This window comes from Spea bombifrons, chromosome 8 (assembly GCF_027358695.1).
Source record: "Spea bombifrons isolate aSpeBom1 chromosome 8, aSpeBom1.2.pri, whole genome shotgun sequence".
Lineage (NCBI taxonomy): Eukaryota > Metazoa > Chordata > Amphibia > Anura > Pelobatidae > Spea > Spea bombifrons.
This window is the reverse complement of record NC_071094.1, coordinates 20,238,617-20,262,241: the sequence shown is the minus strand read 5'-3', so window position 1 is coordinate 20,262,241 and position 23,625 is coordinate 20,238,617. Positions and strand designations below refer to the sequence as shown.

The window sequence follows — 23,625 nt, the reverse complement described above, 5'->3', positions numbered from 1 at the left end:
GAAACATTTATTACTATAAAAAAATCTTTTTTCAGCTCACTTCTACCTAGTCAAGGGCCCACATAAGGTATATGATATGGTTCCACACAAAAGGTTACTGTACAAATTGTCAGAACTAGGCTTAGATCCAATGTACTTGAAATTGGTTAAAAGACAGAATGCAAAATGCCTTCCAGGCAGACCAGCAACACCAAAAAGGAGCCCAAACAAGCCTTTTGATCACTCCTACAGGAATAACTGAGATTGTGTCCCAGAGGCATCTGCAGGGACAGGGAGAAAGGGTTCTTCGGTCTCCACATGAGTAAAGTTAAAGTTTTTCAATTAAGGACCAATTTACCCGATCAAAAGCCTTTTTAGCATTTAGTGCTAAAAAAGCGGCAGGAGTTTATGTAGAATGTACTTCGTAAATAAGGTTTAAGATCCTACGGTTGCACTAATTTCCCTATTACTCCCTTCAATCTCTTAGCCAAGATTTTTAGAAGATTTTAATGATATATGTCTATAATTTGTTACTTTACTTAAATATTTCCCCATTTTAGGTATCAGAGTTATTATTGCTTGCAGCATTTCAGTTGGAATTTTTTTCTTAGATGGGATTTCTCTGAATACTCTCAACAGTAGTGGAGAGGACCGGGTCTAATAATTGATAAAAAGGAGCAGAAAAACCATCTGGGCCAGGGGCTTTAGCTTTTTGCAGGTTTTGAATTAGATTTTTTATTTCAGAAAATTGTATAGGCTCATTTAGTCGAGCCAGCTTCGCACTAAAGAGTTTTGGCAAATGTAAGGTATTAAGAAAAGATCCTATCTGTAGTCTATTTTTTTGTTATATGTGGTATATTACACAGTGAATTGTAATATTCCCTAAATACCTCACTGGTTTGTTTGGTGGCCGAGTAGGTCTTTATATCTTTAGGTATCGAAACTGTTGGATTTAATTTGTGACTGGCTTCTAATTCTGCCAATCTGATATACAAGTCTGTAAGAATCGGTCTCCTCAATTTCTTGATAATTGCACCCTGTTTTATAAGATAACTCTGCATAGTACATTTAAAAGCGTTATGCTTTTGCATCTAAAACTGTCCCATTGTCATTATTTAAATTATCTAAATTAATAAGTTGCTTCCTAAATGTTGAGAAGAGTAATATAGATTCATTCAATCTCCATTTTGATCTTATTTTAAACTCCTCATTGTTCTTTATCTTAATAAAGATTGGTGCATGGTCAGACCATGTCAGATTTCCTATTGATGCAGAGTTGCAAATTTCTATAGACTTATTATCCAACAAAACATATCAATTCTAGAGTATGATTGATGGAGTGAAGAGTAATATGTAAAACCTTTCAAAGATGGATTGTGCGTTCTCCAGATAAATAGTTTATTACGTGCAAGGCATAAAGAAAATGATTTAGCTAAAGATTTTATTTTTGCGTCTGGATGCAGTCCATGCATCATACTTTTCTCTAGATTTACATATTGAATACTAATCTCCACCAATCAAAATGAAACTTTTTGCAATTTCTTGGGCTCTATCAAATATTTTCCCAAAATAATTTTACTGCAGACACATTTGGTGCATATATGTTAACAAGAGTGTAGGTCACATCATTCGATTTGCATCTAAGAACTACATATCTGCTGAAAAAGTTTCAACCCCCCTCTTATGGGGGACACCTCTCTTGAGCCGAAAGCCTCCCAGGAGCTCTTGAGTAAATCTGCAGAACCTTCAGAGTGGCAAGCGCAGATATCTAGGAGAAGTAAATAATTCAGATACACACAAGGTGTTCGTTCACAGTCACTTCTCAATTTATTCATTGTTGCGAGCGGGTTTAAATACTATTACAGGGGGACTGCTACAAAACCATTCACAAAGAAAATGTAACACTCAGCATATAGTGGGTACAACTAATCCACATCAAACATAGACTAAGGTAAAAAGTTCTTATTTACACAAGAGTAAATATCTTCCTAGCATCCAGACAGGTAAACATATGTTATCTCGTTACTTAAGGATGAGAAAGAAATCATTAACAAGACTTCTCTACGTTGGCAAAAGTGTCTACAACAACATGTATATTTAATACAAAATGGTGTTCATTTAAATTTCATATTTACATCTGCCTTCATAATCACACCCTGAATGCAACGCTTCAAATTTAACTTTGTCACTAATAAAAATCGCTGGGACAATGGGATATATGTCCAATGGTAAGGAGTTCCCGCTTTCCAATGTGTTTCCTACAAAAAACATATATCTACTTGTTCTCGAAATTAGCATATTGTATTAATATGGCCCTTTTATATGGAGAATTTAATCCTTGGCAATTTATAGATGCAAATCTAAGTGTCATATAATTGATACAGCTTTGCTTTCTCTCCACCTTGAGAGCTCATATTACCGCCAAAACAAAGACAAACATTCATCAAATCCATTCCATATTTTCGACTTTCCCATGTGTATTATCCATGCGCTTCTTCCCCCGTCAAGTGATTAAGGCTGAGTCATGTGTAGGTGCCGACTCTATTGGAGACCCGCAAAACAGTCCAATCACAAAAAAAAAGTAAAACTATAGATTAAAAATGTAAAAAAATGTGAATATTAAGTGAGTGTGAGAAAAAAAATATACCTTGTAAGTGATAAATTATAGTTCAAGATTTTCTAAATTGAAAAAAAATAATGCATTATAATTTAAAATCAAGAAAATTAAGTATGTTAATTGTGATTAATGCGATTATCGTTATGAGTAACGGGCTGCGGAGCTGCATGTCTTTAGTTTCCCTAGTCCTTGCTAACATGTCCCTAGTCCTTGCTACAGTGTCCTTAGTCCTTGCTACAGTTCTCCCTTTGCAGTAATCCATTCCTGGATTTCTCTATGCTGTGTCCTGTACCTCTGATTCCTTGATTCCAGTCTTGCTCTTTGCGTTAGCTCTGTTTCCACCTGTGTGTTCTGTTTGTCTCAGTCTGCAGTCTACAGGTATGTCTCTCTGATATGTGTTTGGGTTTCATGTTTAGTTTGTTTAGTACCTCTGTAGGCAGTCCCACCGCCATTGGAGTACTTTGGCGTAGTGGTGGGCTAAGCATACTATGGCCATATGATGTGACGAAATCTCCAATTGTTATCTTATAGTCCTAGGCTAGTCCTGTATTCATGTTTGTCTGTCTCTTATGTACCTTGCCCTCCTTTCTCTGAAGCATCTGAGGAGTTTGGTTCTCCCCATGTCCCAGTAAAAAGTCCTATCCTTGCTTAAAGGAGAAGCGTCCGAGGATTCTGGCTTCTCACTCCCCTGTGTCCCTTGCCTTGTTCCCTGTCCTGTATTGTGCCCTGTATCATGTATGTCTTGTCTGGTTATGTTTCTTGCTTGGTCTCACTGTCCCTTGCTCCTTGCTCTGTCCCCCTTGCTCGCTCTGTCCCCCTTGCTTGCTATGTTTCTCCTGTACTCTACTTAGCTTCTCTACTCCCAGCCTGCAGCATCCTGCACATGATTCTAGTGCTGTGTATCATACCTGCTCCAGGGTGCCTGCATGTCGGGGTGCTGGTATGTGGCTGCATAACCCTTGGTGCTCAGCGCCCTGGAGGGTGCGGTCGCCCTGCATCAGGACCTGACCACTCCGCTTCTGCGCAGTAACCCCTGCACACCATCTTTGGACGCTCTGGGTCATGGTAGCCGCCTGACCACGGACCCAGGACCTTACAGTGATACCAAGAAGTAAAAAAGTATAAGTGAAGATAACATTTCCTAAACAGGAGGGAAAAAACAAACAAACAAAAAAATATGAGTGTGATAAAGAATATATTACTAGATCCAGAATAACACAGTGTAGGTGATAAATGTGAGTGTGAAAAAAGGAATATTACTGACTTAAAAGGGAAGAAAAAAAGATACTTAAGATTAAATAAAAAAAATATGTTCGTTGTGTTTCATCATTCAAAAAATTCTAAATCATGAGGAAAAGATTATATGAAATTTATGTGAACACAACATATCCTAAATCACAAAAAAACCCAAAGCAAAATATTGTCACGGAACCGGGTCCATACAGACAACTGTAAAGACCCAGAACGTCCAAAGATTGTGTTCAGGAGTTACGGTGCAGTAGCGGAGTTGGACAGGGCCTGGTGCAGGGCGATAGCACTCTTCCAGTGGGCATCTAGGGTTGTGCAGCCACATACCAGCACCCTGACATAGCAGCGCATGATGACAGAACAGAGCAGAACTTGGTGGTATCCTGCAGGCACCCTGGAGCAGGCATGAGACATAGCACTGGAATCGTGTGCAGGATGCTGCAAGCTGAGAGTATGGAAGCTAAGCAGAGTACAGGAGAAACATAGCAAGCAGAGCAGAGGAGGAGCAAGGGACAGGGAGATCAAGCAAGAAACATAACCAGACATGATATACATAATACAGGGAACAAGACAAGGAATACTCAAGATCCGATATGAACAGGACAGGACACCCCTCTACCGGGGATTCAGGACAGGACACACCTCTACCGGGGATTCTAGACAGGACACCCCTCTACCGGGGATACAGGACAGGACAACAAGGCACAGAGCTGACAAGACTGGACCAAACAGGACTAGCCTAGGACTACAAGATAACAACTGGAGATTCCGTCACATCTTATGGCCATAGTATGCTTAGCCCACCACTACACCAAAGTACTCCAATTTACGGTGGGTCCTAACACTAAACCCTGCATACAGAGGTACTAAACAAACCAAACATGAAATCTAAACACACATCGGGGAGACATACCTTTAGACTGCAGACTGAGACAAACATAACAGGTGGGGCACACCTATAAAGGAAACTGAGCTGAAGCAAAGAGCAGAACTAGAAGCAAGGAATGGAAAATCAGAACAGAGCATAAGGAAATCCAGGAATGGATTGAAGCAAAACAGAGAAACTGAAGCAAGACAGAGATATGCAGCTCCGCAGCCTGGCTAGAACGTGACAAATATGTAGTGTCACCAAATACGCAAAAACATAGTGACAGTGATCAAGCAATATATATACCGTATTTAGTAAGACAACCCCCCAAAATCTGAATATTAATGTATGAAAAAAAGAAAAAGCCTGAATATAAGAGGACCCTATAGGAAAAAAGTTTTACTAGTAAATGTTATGTAAACTATTTTTTTTTTAATAAAAGCTATGATTGAGAAAAATATTTTTTTGTTTTTATTTCCTTTTATTCTCCAACCTGCCCCCCAGTAATGTACATCTGCCCCCAGGCTTGTCACTCTGCCCCAGAATGCCTTATACCCCCGATATGCCACAGTGCCCCATAATATGCCTTTTGACCCCTATGTGCCACTCTGCCTCCAGAAATGCCTTATATCCCTATATGACACATTTAGGGGGTTAAAAGGCATATTATGGGGCAGAGTGGCATATAGGGGGTTAAAACTTATCTCGATGCAGAGTGGCGTTTAGGGGGTTAAAAGGAATATCATAGAGCACTCTGCCTACAGAAATGCCTTATGCCTACCATTTAACCCCCCCCCCAAACTTACCGGTGCTTCTGACTGGTGTGTAGTCGGGGCAGCGGGTAGACGTCTACGTGATTCGTTTAGGCAACTTCCACTGCAGCCGGAAGGAGGTACCGTTAGCAGCGGGGGTTGTCTGCGTCTATCGCTCATACACCCTCTGGCTGTCAGAAAGAATTCCCAGCAGCGCTGCAGGGAACTCTCCTCTCTTACAGCCGGGGAGGGTCTGCGCGAAGGACAACCCCCGCTGCTAATGGCACCTCCTTCCGGCTGCAGCGGAAGTTGCAAATCGCGAAGAAGTCTACCTGCTGCCCCGACTACACACCAGGGAGTCAGAAGCACCAGCAGCGGAAGGTTACCAGACAGGAGGATCCAGGTCCCCTGCAGCGCTGCGGGGGATCTGGTTCTTAGTCTCATAGTCAGACCTCTATTTGAGGTCTGATTATAAGATGACCTCGATTATAAGACGAGGGGTATTTTTCAGAGCATTTGCAAGCTTAATGACAGAAGTACTAGAATACAGTAAAGTTTCTAATTATATACTGAACACTCAGAAATCAATGGTACAATATAGGAATATAGATAATGCTACAAAAGGATTAATTAAAGAAAAATATCAATTTAATGGTCTAAAAAAGATAAGATATACTAACAAAATGCTAAAAGAGTGGAGACAAGTGGGTATTTCTGGGTGGGGAAGAATAAATACTTTAAAATCATAATTATTACCTTAATGGACATACTTATTCAGATTAATCCCATTAACAATACCATCCAGTTGGTTAGCTATGATCCAAGCTAGTTTTAATAACTTTATATGGAAAGGGAAAATCCCTAGCATAAATGTACTAGCACACAAGGCTTCAAAAGGCGGGACGGGAATTCCAATTCTTAAACAATATTTTGAAGCATACACTCTTCTCCACGTTCTAAGGATGCAGCTAGATGACTGTTGGAGAAAACATAAATAAAAAAAGGTATAGATAGCGATAATTTGATCCTGAAACAGCTAATCCCCACATGGCTACATTTACAAAAAGGGTTTATGGAACAAAATTATTGGCAATGTCAGAGTTAGCATATTAGAACAAAGTATAGAAGATTTATCCATTACAGACTGGAAAAAACAGGGAATAACATATATTAGAGATTTATTTTGCAACAATACAGTTAAGCCCTTTGCTCAATTAAAAGCAGAATTTAAATTATCGGATGATAATGTAGTGAAAAACTTTCTAAAAACCCATGGATAAATATAAATATAATGATAAGTATAAAAGCAACTTCATTATTAAAACAAAATTAAAAAATGTGCATCTAGATTTATTGACGCCCTCCAAACTGATAATAGAGGTAAAAAAACATAAATACATAAATAAAATGGGAAAATCAGTGGGGAAAAAAGGCAAAAAGACTGGAATAAAGCTTTTAATGATATAACAAAGATTGCAAGAGATATGTCACTAAATGAAACACGTTTTGCAATGTGTAATATTTGGTATTTAACGCCCAACCGGCTGGCCCATATCTATCCTCACCTAACCTATGTTAGAGATGTAGTTCGGCTGAAGACAACTATATACATATGTGGTGGAAATGCAGGAAAATTAAGAATTTATGGGATATAGCCTTTGATGTATTAAAAAATTGCAAACATTTTAATAAAAAAGGATCCACTCAGCTCTATTACTCTAGAACTGGCTACCTGGAATTTCCCTCCTATTTTATTTTCTGCTCTATTTAAATAGATCCTCATAAGAGACCATTTAAGGTTTTAGGGAAAAAGAGTTTGATATAGTTTAGATATATATTTCCCGAGTATATATTACAATTTCTCAAGCGCAAGATAAGGTTCAAAATGTTTGGAAAGTCCCCCAGGACTACAGTTCCAATATCTTCAAGGAGCTCTTACTCAATAAATATTAAAACTCTATAGCATATTGAATTAAGGGTTTAATGTGTATAAGAGCAGATATTTCCTTTTGTGTCTTAATTCATTTTTTATTACTTCAGTAGCCTGGTAAGATGTTTATTTGTTTAAGTTGAAATTTATCAAGTAGAGGATCAATAGCTTGAGCTAACAAAATACATAAAAATGTATAGATATTTGCCACAGCTTGAGGAGAAAACATGTTGGGTGTCTTTTCCGCTATTTTCATGCTATTCTGTTCTGATAGCTAGTCAAGATGGTTCCGTCCATTTCATCTGCTGGGTGTCTCACTGGAGGGGTTAACCGGCATGGGAGAGGGAGAGGATTGGCAGCATGAGGGTGAGTTTTAAATTCCTTGTTTCCCTCCCTCCTCCATCCTCCCTCCCTATACAGACATGGGGGAAGATGCTTGGTGGGACCGGCGAGCATTCCGCTCCCGTGACCGAAGCTTCGACAGGGTACTCACAATAGTCTCACCGCGCCTCCAGGATCTTTGTCCGTGGTTCCCCATGAGTAGGCACCAGCCACGATCGCAGTACACAGCGGTGGCTATGTGCCACGTCATCACATGTTCCGACTTAGGACTTTTTTTTAACCATAATTACTGGTACTAAATTTCATCAGTGCTACCAACTCTCTTCACTACTATTCAATATAACCTTAGCCATTCTCTCCTCAAAATCCTACATTCGTGCTCTTTTAGGAACATTAATGTTAAGGTTAAGGTATCTTTGCTGATAATATGTTTCATGTTATCATGGACCAACGAGAGACAATTCCACTGATCCTGAACTATTTATACAACTCTTCCAAATGGGGCGCACATCCACATAGGGGAAAAAGATTTTTGACAAAAAATAGTGTAACTCCGTATGCAAATGGGGCTTAGCAGTATTGCAGGTAAGTAATGCACTCACATTTCCAAGGACATAAAAGAGCTCATCAGAAAATATTCTTTAATTCTTCACATCTAAAAAATATAAAAACACAGGAGCAATGGCACAGTATCACTCAGTTAATTGGATAAGGTAAGGTATTGCACTTACAACAGATGAAATGTACAAAAGCATGTACAAGGTAATCAGCATAAAACCAGGCACAGGAAAGTCCACCATCCAGCAGCAAGAGTTTCCCCAAAAGTCTGTACGAGCAACTCTATTGGTCACCAGCAGGGAGCTCCCTGCTAGCGACCAATGGATTTGCTCACACGGACATTTAAACTCCTGGCGCCAGAGCTGCTGCGGTACGCGTTAACCCCGTATTAACCCCCACGAATATTCGCCCCAAGAGAAGACAGGAACAGGAGAATATTCGCGGAATACCAAGATTTTTTTTGCCGAAGACGAACATCGGATGGTTAGCCCCTTCCAGAAGATGACGCCGTTCCTCTAGTGCCATTTTTATGGCCAATTGTTCTCTGTCCCCCACACTGCAATTAATCTCTGCTGGGGAGAATCATCTGGAGAAGAAAGACACAGGATGAAGCGTCTCTCCATCACCTTGTCGTTGGGACAGGATAGCACCTGATGCAGTCTCTGAGGCATCTACTTCCACAAAAATGTTTTTTTTCAGTGTTGGGTAGGACGAGAATAGGGGCCTAAGTGAAATGTTGCTTTAATTCATCAAAAGCTTGCGGTGCTTGAGGAGACCAAACAAATGCTACATGTGTCTTGGTTAACTGAGTGATGGGAGCGATGAGCCTGGAGAAGCCTTTCATGAATTTCCTATAGAAAAACCCACAAATTTCTGTATGGCTTTAACGGAGGTAGGAATGGGCCAGTCCGAGATGGCTGATACCTTTTTAGTATCCATCTTGATGCTGCCTGGATTTAACACAAATCCCAAGAACTCGACAAAGGTGGTTTCAAAAATACACTTCTCTAATTTAGCATAGAGTCCATGTTGCCGGAGACAGGAAAAGACACGTTCCACATGTTCACGATGAATGGTAAGAGATGGTGAGTAGACCAGGATGTCATCGAGATAAACCACTACAAAAGAGTCCAACATATCCCGGAACACGTAATTGAGGAAGTGCTGAAAAGTGGCAGGATCATTGCAGAGCCCGAACGGCATGACTTGATATTCAGAGTGACCCTACCGTGATCGGAAAGCCGTTTTCCATTTGTGTCCTTTTTTCACCGGAACAAAATTATATGCACCATGTGAGTCAAGATTGGTGTATATAATCGTGCGTCTCTAAGTCTGTCCGTTAATTTCAAAATTAAAGGCAGAGGGTACTTATTTTTGATAGTGACCTTCTTGAGTTCCCTGTAATCCACACTTGGATGAAGCCCTTCGTCCTTCTTCCCAACAAAAATTTGCCAGCTTTGGCAGGAAAAGTGGATGGTCTGATGAATCAATTTCTTAAATTATCTTCAATGTAAGTCTTTAGTGTCTTTAATATGGGTTCAGAGAAGGAGTATATGGGGCCCAGGAAGTAGGTCTATAGGACAGTCGTACGGACGGTGCAGAAGGTAGTTTATTAGCCTCTGGTTTGTCAAAGACTTTACTGAAAGCTCAGTAGGGTATCGTATCTCGGGGGTCTCAGAGGATGTGGCATGAAGGGTAGAAACTGAAGTATGGAAGAAATAGGGGTCTTTACAGTGTGGAGATGCAAAAGTAACACGTCCCCTAGCCCATTTTATGGTGGGGTTGTGAAGTTTCAGCCAGGGAAGTCCAAGGATCAAAGGAAATGATGGTGATCGGACCAAATTAAAACTAAGCATCTCTTTATGCTTCTCTCCAATGCATACAGTAATAGGTGTTGTCTCCGTGGTAACAGGTTCAGAATTGATGTTGCTGCCATCAACGAGAAATATCGTGAGGGGTTCCCTCTTGGGTCGTGTGGGTATGTTACATTTTTTTGCTAAATCGTAGTCAAAGTAACAGTCACTGGCCCCAGAGTCGATGATAGCATTTTGTGGACTCTTGTTATGCGTCCATTGTAGGGAGACAGGGAGAGATAAATGAGGTAAAAATACTAAACAAATTTGTTTGTGGATGCTCATAAGTTTCTTCACAAATTAGCCACTAAGAGACTGTTTGCCAAAAGTGAGATTAGAAATATTAATTTGAATAGTCAGGAACATACTCTTTCAGATACTTTGGAACAAAATGATGATGCTTAATTTCCATTAGTATCTAAAATGAAACACACAACAGTTAAAGACAAATCTTCCTTCGTCCTTAAAGTGGAGAGAGGGAAGCATTTTGACCTCTTTTAATAAATTAGTAATTCAGGATTTTGAGACTTTAGATATAGGTAAGAGGAAAGATGATCTCACTATAAAAGAAAAAGCTGCCTTAACCCCTTAAGGACAATACTCTTTCTTACTCGAAGTATATTGTGGGACAATGGCTCTTTTAACATTTTTCAGTGTTGCTGTTTAGCTGTGATTTGCTTCTTTCTCATTTCGTGCTCCCACACATATTATATATTGTTTTTTTTTCAGGACAAATAGGGCTTTCTTTAGCTACATTATTTTACCATATCATATAATTTACTATAAAAAAAATGATAAAATATGTTTTTATGTTTTTTTGCTTTTTTCTGCACGTTATGGGGCAATAAGTACCAGTAGCGTTTTGCTATTTCAAAACCGTTTTATTCCCCAAAGCTGGTCATCCTGCCCCATGTGCTATTTCGGGTATCTTTGAAGCCGGCCAATAAAATTTACCCCATCAAACCGTATATTTTTAAAAACTAGACACCCCAAGGTATTTCAAATGCTGGTATATTAACCATTTCCATCCACTAGTTCACTAGTTTGTCAAACTTTATGGTAGAAAAAAAAATTGTACTCCAGGTATAAATTTACAGCTCCTGGTATATGTCACTGCCAAACAACACCCCAATATATGTTCAGCAACATCTCCTGAGCGCAATGATACCCCACATGCATGGGTTTGTTAGGTTGTTCGGCGAATAAAAGGCCCTTTTTGAGAGGTGTGCATTGTTCAAATTGGAATTTTGACATGTCAAAAAGTCTGTCAACATACCCTATTTCGGGTATCTTTGAAGCCGGCCAATACAATTTACCCCATCAAACCAAATATTTTTGACAACTAGACACCCCAAGGTATTTGAAATGCTGGTATTTTAACCCTTTCCATGCACTAATTTTACCACCAGCCTTTGTCAAACTTTATGGTAGTAATTTTTTTTTTTTTTTTTCACGTAGTACTTCAGGTATAAATTTACCGCTCCTGGTATATGTCCATGTCAAACACCCCAATATGTGTTCAGTAACATCTCCTGAGCACAGTGATACCCCACATGCATGGGTTTGTTGGGTTATTTGGGAGGTTTTTTGTTTTTTTTTGCCATTTAGACATCTGATCCTACTGCCCCCTTGTCCCATATTTGGGACATCTTTGAACCCAGACAATTCAATTTACCCCATCAAAACATTTTTTTAAACTAGACACCCTATGGGCATTTATAATGCCAATATTTTAACTCTTTCCATGCGGGAATTTTTGTGAAGAAAAAGTATTGTAGGACTTGCTCATTAAAACCATATTTTTTTTTTTTTAGTGACAGTGGGGATTTTTACATGTTACCATATATATTTTTTTTTAAAACATTTTTTTTTCATTTACATGATGGCACTTGTGGTTGCTCTTCGGAGCAATCACAAGGCTATCGGGGTAGGGGGGTTGTGTTGCTACATGCCTCGATATCATTAGTAACCAGATGCACCCAACTGGTTACTAACTAAAGCACTTCCCTTTCTATACTGTCTAGCCCGGTATTTACCCCCCCCCCCTCCATTCCTAGTATAAAATCTCCTCCGACCGTCTGGCCATCCTCTCCTCCACTTCAGCCATGCATTTGGCTGCCTAATCTCCTGATGTCTTTCTGAAGTAACTCTCCTCATGATTATGAAGGTTAAGGACTCCCTTTGGTTGAGGATGTGACACAAGAGATGAGCCGAGAGAGAGAGGTCAACATTCATCTCTTTCAGCACCCTACATGACAAATTGACTATGGTTAGTAGTACCTGAGCCAAGTTGTTGACTTATTTTGTTAATTGTTTTGTTTACTATTTATTTCTGTCTACTATTTTAACCCCTTTGTGACTGGCTGATTTTTTGTTTTTGTACCCTTCATGACAATGGCTGTTTTATCATTTCTGCTGTGTTTGTGTTTAGCTGTAATTTTCTTCTTTCTCATTTACTGTACTCCCACAAATTATATAGTTTTTTCAGGACAGGAAGGGCTTCTTCGTCTTCTTTTTGATACAATCAAAATAATGGTATCATTTATTTTACTATAAACAAATATAGTGAAAAAAATGACTTTTATTTGAAAATTATTTTACTTATGTACAAAAGCTAATAAAAAATATGCTGAATAGATTTGTCCTGAGTTTAGAAATATCCAAGTTTTTTGCAAGTTATAGGGCAATAAGTGCAAGAGGCATATTGCTACTTCGAAACCATTTTTCCAAATCTGGTCATTTTGTTCCCATGTTCTATTTGGGACATCTTTAAAGCCAGCCAATTAAATTTACCCTAGCAACCCAAAAACCGTATTTTCTCGATTATAAGACGAGGTTTTTTCCAGAGCAAATGCTCTGAAAAATACCCCTCGTCTTATAATCGGGGTCGTCTTATAATCAGACCTCAAATAGGTCTGACTATGAGACTAAGATCCAGATCCCGTGCAGCGATGCAGGGGACCTGGATCCTCCTGTGTATGCCCCCCACACACACTTACCGGACTAAGCACCGGGGACTCAGATGCAGGGGACCTGGATCCTCCTGTGTTATGCCCCCCCACCTTACCGGTGCTTCTGAGTCCCCGGTGCTTAGTCCTGGCAGCGTGTAGAGCTCTACGCGATTCGCGTAGAGCGGAAGTTGTCTACGGGAATACACGCTGCCCGGACTAAGCACCGGGGGACTCAGAAGCACCGGTAAATTTGGAGGAGGGAGTGTTGAATGGGGGGCAAAAGGCATTTCTGGAGGCAGAGTGCTCTGTGAAATGCCTTTTAACCCCCTTTATGCCACTCTGCCTCCAGAAATGCCTTTTAACCCTCTATACGCCACTCTGCCTCCTGAAATGCCCTATACCTCCCTATATGCCACTCTGCCCCATAATATGCCTTTTAACCCCATAAATGCCAGAGTGGCATATAGGGGTATAAGGCATTTCTAGAGGCAGAGTGGCACATAGGGGGTCAAAAGGTATATCATGGGGCACAGTGGCATATAGAGGGTTAAAAGGTGTATCATGGGGCACAGTGGCATTTAGAGGGTTAAAAGGCATATCATGGGGCACAGTGGCATATAAAGGGTATAAGGCATTTCTGGGGCAGAGTGGCAAGCCTGGGGGCAGATGTGCATAACTGGGAGGCGGGCAGGTTCAAAAAAAAGGAAATAAAAACAAAATATTTTTCTCAATCGTAGCTTTTATTAACAAACAATAGTTCACATACTTTACATGAATTAACATTTACTGGTAAAACTTTTTTCCTATAGGGTCGTCTTATATTCAGGCCTTTTCTTTTTTTCATAAATTAATATTCAGATTTTGGGGGGTTGTCTTATAATCAGGGTTGTCTTATAATCGAGCAAATACGGTAATTTTGAAAGCTACACAACCAAGGTTATTTCAGATGCTAGTATTTTTACCCTTTCCATGCACTAATCCTGCTCCTTGTCAAAGTTTGTGGTAGTAATTGTTTTGGTGTTTTTTTTTTCTTCACATGCATTTGTAATTCAGGTATGAATTTACAGATTCCGGTATAGGTTATTGTCAAATACCCCCACCCAATATGTGTTCAGCAACATCTCCCGAGTAAAGTGATAGTTTTGCACCCAACTATCAGAAGGGATAGGTTACAAGATAGCCTGGCCTTTCAACAAGAGGGGATCTAGCACCATTAAGAGATCCCTCGGCCACAGAATAAACAAAGGGGACACTTGTCAGTGCAAATATATGGGATATATACAGAGCAAAATGTAGGCTCATAAAAATCAACAGGCTGGCAGAGGGAAAAAAAGGGAAACAGTAGTATCTTTCTTTGCCCCCTGCTGTAGCATACTCTGCATCTCTTTTGGGGCTTCTCCTTTTCTGTATGGGGTTTTTAAAAATAAAACGGTTAGACTTACCAATGCACCCCCCAGATGTTACACCGGTGCTCCACCATAGAAGCCCGGCGGAAGGGCCGGCAGCGGAGGTTCTCTACGCGCATCGTGCAGACGACCACTGGCTGTGGGAGTGGAGAATCTGGGTCCCCTGCAGCGCTGGATCGTAACCCTGCTGCAAGAGGGTCTGCACCGCAGTACCAAGGGATAATCTAGGAGAGTTGTCAAAGTCCAACCCAATAGTTCAAAGTCTAAATAACAAGTAATGATGCAGCAGTCCTCTGGATACAAACAGGGACCACAAGCACAATGCTGTAGTAAGTGAGCAAGCAGTATACCCAGATACTTATAGGCCCTTCATTGTCTTATTGAGCCGCAGGTGACGCAGGAACCAGTGAGGTGTCATCTCCATGGTGAGGTAGAATGTAACCTAAAAGCCACCTGGTGGTGAAACTATTAGGTGTGCTACCACTAGAGACTGATTCAAACCACCATAGCTCCTAAAATTATGCACCATCACTGAAATTTGGAAATGTGTTTGTAACTGGAACCATGGGTCTCCCGGGACATCACTAACCATTGTTGCTGCCATAGGTTAAAAGACAAGATGCAAAACCCTTCAAAGTGGCCAATACATTCAAACATGGACAGATGGGACACAGGGACATTGTCTATTCTCCCACAGAGGTGGTCACATAGACACCAAGGGGCTCAAGGGAATAAGGGAGCAGTTACTGGGTGTGGGACACAGCTACAACCAACTATACAAATATACCTAAAAAACATATCCAGGATCTGAAATGAATATATAATAACAGCAATTTTAATAATAGTCACTCATGTGCAGTATTTATTTTTTCACTATAACAGGAACCGGGTATAGGGTCCCTGGCATGTCATTGTCACCCTTTTTACAGTCTAAGACAGCTACAAGTGGTTAGCCACTGCTGTTCCCAAAGTCAAATATGCTGTTGCAGTGAAAGTCTCCCAAAGAAGCATACCGCCAGTCGCGACACAACACACTAGTCAGGATGGAAAGTAAAACGCATTTTATTGGAATGGAACACGGTTTATAAAACCACATTGTCAGTGAAAGTGACCTACAAGAAGAAGCCAGAACAGATAAATACAATTAACTCATAACACAATAACAGTATATTACACAGACAATAACAACATCACGCTAATCTCCTCACGCAGACAACAATGGTGAATATGCAATAGAGGTAAAGAAATTAGGGAAGTAACAATTAAACACAAACTAGACAGTGACATATCTTAAAGACAGATGCAAATGCATACAAGGTGGTCCATGTAATAACTCCAGTTATAAAATTGTTTAATCTAACACACCCCCTATCCGCCTAAAAGAATGTGTAGGGGGATAATTCATATGTACTATTAGTAGCAGCTAATAACATTTATGCTATGTGAACCCCAATGTTTCGAATTGAATGATTGAATCGCAGGTGTAGGAATGACCAGAGTAACAGGTATTCTCAGGACATTTTGCTGAGATGTAAGCATGATGGTTGAGTTATATGCAGCAAGTTCGGGGGTAGAGACAGATGAGGGTGGGAGAAATGAAAAGTTTTGATTTAGATTTTATTATTTGATTAGATTGAATAGGAGGACACCCAGAAAGAGACTACAGATAGAGGCAGCTGATGACACAAGCCAATTTAGTCAGCTGATGAATCATAAAAAAGGTATGGTGATCTATACTATATCAGAATTAAATGTTCAAAATGCTAATGTATAACCGAAAAGAAGTGGGTGATGACATATAATTCCCATATGAATAAGTCAACTGAATAGCAAATATGTTTTATTTGCATCCTCTAAATGAGTAAAGTGACCTAAGAAAGTAATTTAACTTAATCTGGTCATTTCTCTATTTTTTTCTTCTAGTCACTTGTGTTGCTTATGGATTGGCCTGAGGCTACCAGCTTTGCCTGTTTGGTTGCTGGATATTATAGGCTCCTGGTGGACCCCAAGAAACCCATCTTCCACAGAACAGCAGGTCACATGCCTCCTCCCCAGATTATCAAGGCAGGTATGGCTCCTATCTCCCATTCCTCTAAAACAGGATCAGATTTCACCTGCGGTGCTCAAAGGCACAAATGTTAAAAAAAAAAATTAAAGTTAGTAAGTATGTGGGACATAGACTTGCACGTATCTGGAATAGGTTTTTCATACAAAGGCAAATGCCAATAAGGAAACAACATGGATTCATAAACTTGAAACCCAGTGGAAGAGGAGTTTAAAAAGATGTAGCTGTATTATGAACTTATTTTGACCAGACATTTTCCTTATGAGTAATTTAACAGGAAACTCTGCATACTCTGGCTGCTGCATGCCAGAAGTGGAGAACGGTCAATGTTAAATAAGTTCTTCTGACTGAAGCACCATTTCTTTCACTGAACAACAGTTATTAGTGAGGCAAACGGTATGCTTCACATATACCTTAGAAGACAGAAACATCACTTTTCATTTAATCATTTAAGTGGTCTAAAATTTTATCTTATGGTGTAACTGAGAATTCCTGCATATATTTTTCGGTTTCTACTGCATATTCTTATTCCTAAAATGCGTATGTGGAAAGATTCAGAAGTGTTGGGACCCTTTTCACTGAGAAGAAAAAAAGCAGTTAACTCATTTTACATTGAATAAAGGGTCTGAAGAGGCCAACTGGTTAGCCTTTGAAATTCTTTCCCAAGTGTCACGGTTCTATGATTTTAAACGAGAAGCCTTTCCTCCCTGTGTCAGGCTGAACCACTTGATTGCTAACAAGCAGTTTTGCATTCCCTGTGTCAAGACTGACTCAGCTGATGTCTAGCTAACTGCCTCTTAAGTACCATAGTTACCCACCTGGCTGCTATCAGGAAACTCCTTTCAGGCTATTTCAGCAGCCAGTTCCATTTCCTCTTTGCCCTTGTGTCTGTTCCGTCTTCCAAGTGCATTTTTTTGTATCCTGTATTTCTTTGTATGATCTGGCTTCTCTCCTGGCTCCTGATCTCTAGCTATTGTATACCAACTAGACTTGGACGCCAGCCAACTCTTCATGTTTGTCTTCATATGGAGAAAATCTTCGTATTTCATGCATATTCGACTGTTCCTGTGTTCTGTTCGGGCGAATATACGTGTACATTCTTCGTGTTTGTGTTTTTTTCCTTCGTTTTTGCCGTTTTTCCGTAGAAGGCGTTAATACGGGGTTAACGCAGTATGCACTACGCAGCAAGATTTTAAAGGTCCGTACGAGCAACTCTATTGGTCGCCGGCATGGGCCTCCTCTGCCATCAACCAATGAGTTAACCTCTGCGATGCTGCGTAGATAAGGTAGGCTAGATGGGGAAGGGACCAGGGAGATTAGTAAACAAACACAAAGATTGCTTCGTATATGTTTTGCCGCCGCCATGTTTGTTTCTTCGGTATTCGGGCTGAACAACGAAAACGCACAAGTCTAATACCAACTTCGCTGATCTTCGTATTCCTGAACCCGGCTCATCTGACTACCTGTCCTGGCTACCAAACCAGGCTTTTGATTATGTTTTGGACCATGATTCTGTACTTATTGACCCCTTCACAAAGCTGCCGTTTAATAGCTGCAATGCCACTTTTCGCCACGATCGGCGGCTTTGCAGGATCCACAGAAGCCTCACAAGTGAAGCTGGCCGTGGATCATAAGAGGAAAGCCCTCCCACGAAAAAAAATAGCCACCGCCTTCTTTTAGGATCAGTTTGGCGTCAGCAATTGCTTCCTAAGTATGGAAAGAGTTAAAATATTGGCATTTTAAATGCCCATGGGGTGCCTAGTTTAAAAAAAAATATGATTTGATGGAGTAAATCAAATTAGCCGGCTTCAAAGATGTCCCAAATATGGGACATGGGCACAGACTGACCAAACCCATGCATGGGGGTATCGCTGTACTCAGCAGAACACATATTGGGGTGTTAGGACATATACCAGGAGCGGTAAATTCACACCTGAGGTACATTATGTGTGGAAACAATACAAAAGTCATTACTACCATAAAGTTTGACAAAGGCTGATGGTATAATCAGTGCATGGAAAGGGTTAAAATACCAGCATTTGAAAAACCCTGGGGTGTCTAGTTTTCAAAAATATATGGTTTGATGGGGTAAATTGTATTGGCCGGCCTCAAACATACCTGAAATTTTGGACCCCCAGATTTCAGGAAAAAATGGTTTTGAAATAGCAAAACGCTAGTTGTACTTATTGCCCAATAACTTGCAGAAAAAAGCAAAAAAACATAAAAACATTGGGTATTTCTCAACTCAGGACAAATAGTATCTACTTAGCGGGTTTTTTTCATTAGTTTTTGTAGAGTAAAAGATTTTTCAAATAAAAGTGAAAGTCCTTTTTTTCACAAAAAACTATTCTATCATTTTTTATATGATAAAAATAGTGGTATGCACAAAATGTGGGTGCATAAAATGCACCGGATTCCCTGTACACTGACTGGGTACGCCCAGTCAGCTGTTCGTATTGCTTCCAGCACTATACGATACTACGAGGAAGGGATCGGGAACCGGCTCTGTATCCTCAGTGTAGTAGCACCGTACCCCGCCGAGATGTAGCAAACTACGGTGCTGTAATTGTCCTGAAAAGGACAATGAGTGATATAGCGGGTTCCTGAAGCATTAGACAAGACTAATGTCCAGGTGAAGAACAACAGTGTTTATTGAGAAACACACAGCCTTGTATATACCGCTCTAACAATGAAAGGATCATAATCATATTAACATATTAATGCCCTGCCCAGACAGCCTGGCGCCATACTCAGGCCACCAAGCTCAGCAAAGGCCATATAACACCAAACTGTTGTTTTCGGGATGATCCCGAGGGAGCAGCGGCAATCCCGGGTTACTGATGGATAGCTCAGGGTCCGTAGAATATTCTGTCCAAAAAACAACACGATCAGCTGTTGGGACCCCGAGCGTCCCCGGGACAGACCCCGATATAGCCGGGTGTGCGTTCCATAACCGTGGCGGCTAAACCCCACTCTCCTGGAAGTCATAGAAACTAGGATTCCTCTCCCTCTCCAAACCACCCCTGGTCTGTACCCCACCACCCATGGGTTAACTCAAAAAACAAACAGATCTTTGCAACCCAGGGTTGTGACAGTTTATAGGTGTAATTTATATATGATTCACTGGAATATAATATAATATACATTATTATTATTATCTTTTTTTATATAGCGCCACCAATTTATGCAGCGCTTCATACAATACATATATTCAAGGGGTATGACAAGACGAGAATTGACAGACTAAGACAAACCGATACATTAGGAGAAGAGAGCCCTGCTCACAAGCTTACAATCTTGAGGGAATGGGGTGACAAACATAAGGCACAGAGAAAGTGTGAGAGGTAGTGTGGTGGTTGTATCAGTGACAAGGACGTTCTAGCAGCTAAAATGTTATGCTTCTCTGAAGAAGTAAGTTTTGAGATGTTTTTTGAATGTTGAGAGGTAGGGTGAATTCTGTGGTTTTCTTGGGAAAACTTTTGCATTTACGTAAATATATTGGCGGACCCTGAATGCCAATCTCAATAGGAAACAGTCTCAAATATTTGGCATAACTAAATGAATTTTATGTTTCTACAAATATGTGGTTTAGTTTGTTATCAGTATACTTCCTTTGCAGATATTTGGAGTCTATTTTACTTTATTAAACCAAACCCATGACGCACAAAAGATACTGTCCTGATGTAGTTTCACCTTCTACCCCCACACTAACCAAGGCGGTCCAAACAAATAGATATAAAGTATATTCATCTATAGGCTGATAGTAGAATTGCAATTGCACTCTTCCGTGCAGTTGCGCAAAAATGATGCTGCTTCGATGACGTCCTCTCCCTCGATCCTCAATTGGGGCATAGGATGTCACCATAAGCTCCTCCATTATGGACAAGAAGATGTGAGACACGGACCTTCAAAAAGGTAGGAAGACATTCAGAGAGTGGAAGTGAAAGATCCTGCAAATTTCGAACGGAAACGGCAAATGGGCCAAAAGCAATTCGGACACATATTTCGTTTCATTTTTGGCCCGTTTGTTTTCAGGCAATAACTTATGTCCTGCCCATTTAGTTCGGACGGAAACTGGGGGAATTTTTAATTCGGGAATTTGTTGTCTGATGCAGTCTGAAATGTAATTCTTGGGTGTTTTGCAATTACACAGTCTGAGCTTGAGGTGAATTTGCTGGGATGTCCACTCCTGGGAAGATTGGCAGCTGTCAAGTGTTTTCCATTTTTAAATAATCTTTCTCAGTGCAGAATGATGGACATTAATTTGTTTGGGAATGGCTTTATAACCCTCCCCAGATCGATTGTCAGCAATGATTGCTTCTCTAAGATCATTGCTTGTCTTTCCTCCTTGGCATTGTGTGCTCCAGGCGGGAAAACTGCTAAAACTTTTGCTGTTATAGAGGTGGTCACATTTGATAATGATCATTTAATCAAGGGCATTTGATTAGCAGCACCTGACTGCTACTCAGCATCTTAATTCTCATGAAAACTTTAAGGTTGTACTTAGTATTCCACACATGGATTCTCCATTTTGGCTTTTTTGTTGAATAAATCATGACATGGTGTAATATGTCATGTGTCGTTTATCTGAGGTTGTATTTACTTAATTTTTAGACCTGCTAAAGAACATATGATTGTTTTTATGCCTTCATATGTAAAACCATAGAATTTAAAGAGAGTACTTTCTTTCATATGACTGTATATAGATAGATTAAGGATACACCTCAACAAGGTATTGAACAACAAGGGGCATGAGGATTTTTTAAATATGACCCAAGAGCTCACATATGATAGACTGAAATAAGGAGAGCTGTCTCCTTTTACAAGCAAATGTATGGAGAAAAGTGAGATGATAGGACCAAGTGGAGCTAATCGTTTTTAGTCCATTGTACAATTCTATTGTTGGAAGGACATACTAAGTGAATATTGCCAAAGGGATTTACCAGTGGAAAAGGGACATAAGGAAAGCTGGCTGATTAATTATTCCAAATTGTAATATTTTTAAATTTGGTATACAAGGGCTCTGACTTCAATAGCAGTCATAAATCTCAAAAGCCCTACATAAAAAGTTTTTGTAAAGTAGACTACCTAGGGTATTATATTATGGTTATTTTGGCATATTTTGTGCATCCCATGTCCCACCAATCTCATCCAAAGTTACCGGTAGAATAAAATTACTTTTCAAACAGCGTAGTATAGCAACATTGGATTTCTTGTCCAATTGCAGAAACAAATACCAATTTGTGTTTGCTACACAAACACACCAATCCCCATTTGTGTAATGCCAACTGAGGGTTTAAATATCCCTCCACGCTACTAGATCCTCCTACCCACCTAATTAGGGGGAGGAGTAAAAAAGATAAATGACGTTGAGACGCCCGCCCGTCAAGATTCCTCGATTTTTGCGGCGACGCGCGTCTAGCAGAAGGACGGACCCGACAGCAGCTCCCGCAGACGGAACAAGCAGGGGTCTTAACGCACAGGGTGCGTCTCAGCTTCCCTGCCCGCAGAAGAGCCGGAATGACGGACAAGGTAACAATATGCATAGGTTTGGCAAGTTTTGGGATAGTTTTGCACCAAAATTGAAACAGGCCCTTTTTGTGAAAATATTTTTCATAGGAGTTTTAGGTGAGGGGAATGGGGTGATGTGAATATTTTGTTATAACACCTTTCATTTTATATTTATCCATTTTTGGTATATGCTTTTTCACATTTTTTGGTGACCATGTGGTATTATGGAAAGCCACATTGGTAGTGAATATTTTTTTTACTACTTCTGTCACTGTTTCTGCTTGCATGTCCATTGAATACTGGTAGGGAAATATCTGGAAGTCATCTTTGATTGAAACAGTTGCTGCAGGCAAGCTCTCCTCCCAATATATCACAAATAAAGTTGCTCAGCACTCCAGTTAAGTGAGTATATACTCCTCCAAATATAGTCTTTAGCAGCAAAGGAAATACATTTTATAATAACATCTATAGGTGATGGCAGTGGTGTGTGTTTAGGCTTTAGAGCCCCTGTAGACTCTGTCCAGAAAGGGTGCCCCCATAGAAATTCACAGAGGCTCACAGAGTAGCATCATGGGAGGGAGAAACAGTAGGCTGTTTAGAGTAAGTTAACTAGACAAAGGGGCAGAAAAAACACCTTGTAGTTGGCAAAAAAGGTTTTATTTAATTATGTATACCCCTCTGGTGTTAGAGTGGCTTGGCCTACACTGTACTTCTAGTCGGTGATTTATTTTAATCACTTGCCATTTGGCTTGTTCCATCCAGAAAGTCTACCCTGATGCATACCTTTGTATCATCTGCAAAAAAGCATACATTACAATTAAGACGTTCTTTAATATCACTTATGAAAATGTTATGGATTATAGAGCAATACTGATCCCTAAGGTACCTCCGTAGTACACACAAGTATATGCAAATATACTTGCTACACGTGAAACACAGCCTCCAATAGCAATCTCTAATGTGTTCCAATAATCCACAATATACACAGTTAAAATGTTGTAGGGTTACTTGTAAAACTTAAATAAAACCAATAAATAAACACCAATGTGTGATCCAGTGAAGCAGAAAGCCTTTCAATCAATGCAAATGTACTTTAGATCTTTATGGACATGGAAATATTTAATATAGTCTAAAACATGTGGTGCAGAACAAGTTAAAGTAAGAAATATTGCCCCTGTGATAAAATTCACATACCAAATAAATATGCACACTAAAAAAGTTAGTAGGGCATATACTTCATTTTCGAAGCATGGATCCATCCTGTCTTGTATCAACGGTTCAGGCTGGTGGTGTAATAGCCCCTTAGTACCAATTCAGCATTGTTTAAACGCAACAGCCTATCTGAGTATTGTTGCTGACCATGTCCATCCCTTTATGACCATAGTGTACCCATCTTCTGATGGCTACTTCCAGCAGGATAATCCACCAAGTCACAAAACTCACATCATCTCAAACTGGTTTATTGAACGAGTTCACTGTACCCCAATGGCCTCCACAGTCACCGGATCTCAATCCAATAAAGCACCTTTGGGATGTGGTGGAATG

General features: G+C 40.1%; 1 protein-coding gene and 1 non-coding gene across 2 annotated transcripts in view; one reads left to right on the top strand and one right to left on the bottom strand.

Moving 5' to 3' along the window:
- FRMPD3 (FERM and PDZ domain containing 3) overlaps positions 1-23,625 on the top strand; it is a 212,831-nt gene that overhangs the window by 158,972 nt on the left and 30,234 nt on the right. The window contains 1 exon segment of the mRNA XM_053473702.1: positions 16,428-16,572. Coding sequence (XP_053329677.1) covers positions 16,428-16,572 — 145 coding nt within the window.
- On the bottom strand, positions 14,239-14,363 carry LOC128504174 (small nucleolar RNA SNORA35). Its single transcript, XR_008355407.1, has one exon. It is a non-coding gene; the product is annotated as a small nucleolar RNA SNORA35 (small nucleolar RNA).